This window comes from Pavona decussata, unplaced genomic scaffold (assembly GCF_977016875.1).
Source record: "Pavona decussata unplaced genomic scaffold, jaPavDecu1.1 SCAFFOLD_2, whole genome shotgun sequence".
NCBI lineage: Eukaryota > Metazoa > Cnidaria > Anthozoa > Scleractinia > Agariciidae > Pavona > Pavona decussata.
The window spans coordinates 2,325,630-2,329,719 of record NW_028145426.1 but is presented as its reverse complement, the minus strand read 5'-3'; the positions used below and the strand labels follow the sequence as shown (position 1 = coordinate 2,329,719).

The 4,090-nt window shown below is 42.2% G+C and overlaps 1 protein-coding gene and 1 long non-coding RNA gene across 2 annotated transcripts; both read left to right on the top strand.

The window, feature by feature from the left end:
* The first annotated feature begins 242 nt into the window (after positions 1–242).
* Positions 243–1,232, top strand: LOC146489981 (uncharacterized). Its single transcript, XR_014857961.1, has 3 exons — positions 243–388; positions 786–918; positions 1,116–1,232. It is a non-coding gene; the product is annotated as an uncharacterized LOC146489981 (long non-coding RNA).
* An 862-nt stretch (positions 1,233–2,094) lies between these two features.
* On the top strand, positions 2,095–2,553 carry LOC146489980 (uncharacterized). Its single transcript, XM_085085431.1, has one exon. It carries the CDS (start codon positions 2,095–2,097, stop codon positions 2,551–2,553), a length of 459 nt encoding a protein of 152 aa, XP_084941557.1.
* Positions 2,554–4,090: the final 1,537 nt, after the last annotated feature.

Below are 4,090 nucleotides of genomic sequence, written 5' to 3'. Positions count from 1 at the left end.
TAAATGATCAAAGGCGCTTTACAATCCAAGAAAGCTAATTACAAATCAAATCAAATCAAATCAAATCTTGGTTTTTGAGGAGAGGGGAAAACCGGAGTACCCGGAGAAAAACCTCTCGGAGCAGAGTAGAGAACCAACAAACTCAGCCCACTTATGACGCCGAGCCCGGGAATCGAACCCGGGCCACATAGGTGGAAGGCGAGTGCTCAAACACTGCGCCAACCCTGCTCCCCCTAAGAACAACCAGACTAACTTGGTCCTTAAGTTTTGTCAGTGCCTTGCAAATGATCGACCACAGAAGTCTGGGCCACTATTGCCAATGCATCACATGCCATTTGGGCTGATACAGTACTGTATTGAATTTTTCACCTGCACCAATGTGATGCAGGTAAATACTTGTTCTTAAAATGTATTTTATTGCATATTAATAATAAAGAGCAGAAAGATATGATGTCCCAACAACTTGTTAGGGATGGGAGGAACCAAACCAAAAGAAAAACTTCCGTGGGAGGAAGATGGATATTTCCTGGAACAATTCATGTTTTGTATATCTGAGTGAAACTATTCATGTTTAGTCTATATATATATATATATCTGAGTGCACCAAGGCAAGGGGACATGCAACATGGTTATTAGTTTTTTTTCCGGTTGGTGGAGGGGGACTGGGCATCTGTCCTCTTTGATTACTTCTGCTATGCAGACTTCTTATGATAATTGTTTTTTACACAAAATCCCTGTGAGCGCAGAGTAAAATTAAATAATAAATCTCTGTTCTCAATTGTTAGATCAAATAACCTGAAGATTTTAAGCTATGGCATGAGACTATGCTAACAGAATTTCCTGAGAGATTTCAAAAGGCTTCTTACTGGCCCCATGTGGAGTGGCTTAGACACCCAAGATATGAAGGATCCAATGAAGGTAAAAGAAATGCATGAATTGTGTAGTAAAAATCTGGATAGTAAGCTATTGTTTGCTGCTGAAACTCTTTTTGGAACAGTGTCACCATAACGTCAGTAATCTTGCCTTGTTAATATATTTTGTAGTTCTATTGAGGAACATTGTTTAATTCTTTATCAAGAAAAACAGACAATTGATTCAAACACTTCTTTTTACAGGCAAGGGTCAACGTTCCTTGCACCAGCAAATCAACACAACAAAGAAGGAACAAGCAGTCATTATTTACACAAAGTACAGATGTTCAGGTTAGGGAGGGTTCATAACTTATGTAGATGGAGGACAATGATGTTTAATTGTTTCATTCTATGTATTGAAAAACCACCTTGATATTCTAAATGATTTTTTTGTGGTCACCTCTGATGAGATATCCTTCAAATCAGGGAAAAATACCATGACCTCTCTTCCTGACCTCTCTGTTTAATAGAAAAATGTCCTCTTAAAAACACAGTTCTGAGAGATAAGTTAATTATTTTTTGAAATACACTGTTCACTTATTATAATGCTGGGCTCCAAGAAAGCACAACAGGAAGCATTTCATGAAGATTACTAGGTACTGGTAAAACAGAAGGCTCTTCCATCAAACAGCAAGCTATTGAGTTTGAAGCCAGTCCTGGACGAAGATGGCCTACTTCGATCGGATGGCAGACTACACTATGCTGACTATTTGCCATTTGATGCAAGGTTCCCTGTCATTCTACCAAGGAAGAATTCGGTGACAAGGTTGATTGGGAAATCTTTTCATGAGGGAAGCAACCACTCAGCGGGAACCAATCACACGCTGCCATTGCTGTCGTCTGATTTTGGATCATGCAGGCAAGCGAAGAGATTCGTGAGGTGGAAAGAGAATGCTACGAATGCCAACGAAGGAAAACAAAGACTGCAAAGCAGATAATGGCCCCTCTACCAAAGATCCGACTGAAATTGCCCTTGCGAGCGTTCACCCAAAAAGCAGTAGCCTTTGCAGGACCATTTGTGACCGTACAAGGAAGGGGTAAGAGGAGAACCAAGCGTTACCTATGCTTATTTACATGCTTGCTGTCACGAGCTGTTCACCTAGAGATGGCATACAGGCTGGACACAGATTCCTTCTTGAACGCATTCTTCCGTACGACAAATTGAAGAGGTCTACCAGAGGAGATGATTTCTGACAATGGGAGTAATTTTGTTGGAGCGGGGCAAGAGCTGAGGGAGCTAGTTGCACAACTGGACCAAGACAAGATTGTAAGTTCTGTTCCAAATAGAAGTGTAAGGTGGAACTTTAAGCCCCCTCTGGCTGCCCATTTTGGTGGGGTCCATGAGACAATGATTAAAGCGGCCAAAAGAGCAGCATATGCAATACTGGGGAGTGCGGATGTTACAGACGAGGAACTGACAACTGCCTTTACGGGTGCTGAAGCTCTTATTAAGTCTAGGCCGCTAACTTACCAGTCAGCAAACCCCTTAGATGATGTACCACTCACCCCTAATCACTTCTTGTTTGGACAAGTGGGGGGTCAGTTTGCTCCAGAAACAGTTGACAGTAGCCAATTTACCCCACGAAAGCATTGGAGACGTCTACAAGAGCTGGTGCGGCATTTCTGGCATCACTGGCTTTGAGAATGGCTACCCACACTCAACCGTAGGACAAAGTGGCAGAGGGAACACAAAGACATCCAGGTCAAAGATGTTGTTCTAGTGATTGCCCCAGACACACCTCGCGGACATTGGCCCCTTGGTAGAGTTCAGGAGGTTTACCCTGGAAAAGACGGGCATGTTTGACCAGTGCAAGTGCAAGTAAGTCGTAACGCCTTGATCAGACCAATCGCTAAGATTTGTCCATTAGAATGTGTCGCAGAGGACGCAGCAGCCAGGAGACAAGATGAACACTGAGAGCACTAACGTTATGAGCATTTAAAAACATTGAGAGTACTTTGAACCATACTAAAGAACCCCGAGAACATTAAGTATAAACGTTATGGGTTCCATGAGCCACTGGCCCATCGAGAAGGGGAAGAATGATGTGAAGGATACTTTAAGCGTTTTTACATGAAGTTGTTTTTTTGGTTTTCGGGGGTCACATGACCTACTTGGATGGAGAACAACGTTTTCGGTCGTTTTATAAGACCACGAGGTTTTTTGGAGTACATGTATTGTATTTTTGTTTAGAAAAGGAATAAATGGTCGATTGGAGCCAAGCACTATTATAGCTGTCATAGGGTATTAGGAGACGATGTTAACTAAACCAAGTTTCCAAAGAAGGAAACAAGACTCAATAAAAAACTTAAAGTGCCCATAACGGAATTTTTTTTATTTTCTCATCTGAATCTTTACATCACGCGAAGAACGTCCGCGAAAATATTTTTCGATTTGCATGAAACGCAAATTTTTTATGAATTTTACAAATCTTTAAAATCCTATTTTATTGCGGTCCACCCGCCCCGCTGATGAGAATGCCGACGGGCTCACAATAAGGCCACGTGACATGGTCTGTGACGTACATTCAGGAACTCTCGAGTCTATGCACTCACTTGACCTTCAGTAAAGTACATTCGCGGCAGAAAGAAAATCGTCAGATTCACCGGTAGGAAGGAAAAACTTAGCTCCAAATAAGTATATTCCATGGCAGAAAACTTATCTGACACGGAAAGTGAGCAAACCGCTGAAGAAAGCAGCTAGAACGAATTTGAAAGCGTCGAAGTCGAGGCCATAGATGGCGTCCACGAAACAATTTAAAATTAAGTAATACGTGTGAAGATGATGATACACTCGAACCGTACGCGGACGAGCCGATAGCAGACGAAGAATGGCTAAAAAGATATCGCAAGGAACAACAGGAGAAGCGACGACTCGAGGAAGATTTAACGAAACGCTTGGAGAATAGAGTGCGTGTTAGTGGATGGTAAAGTTCTCACCTTGCATTTTGCATACGCGCTCTTCATTATCATCTGTCAAAACTATGGCCAAGTACTCACATACATTCGAACGAATTATTTTCCATGTAGATGTACTTGTGGTAACTGTAGCCGTGATCTGCTAGCAAATATCAGCGAGTGCTACTGCTACAAGGAACTCGAAGGCAATTGGGAAGCGCTGACTAGAGACATTGTTCTCGCGGAACTACAGGAAGGACACGTGTTGAACTGTGATAATATTA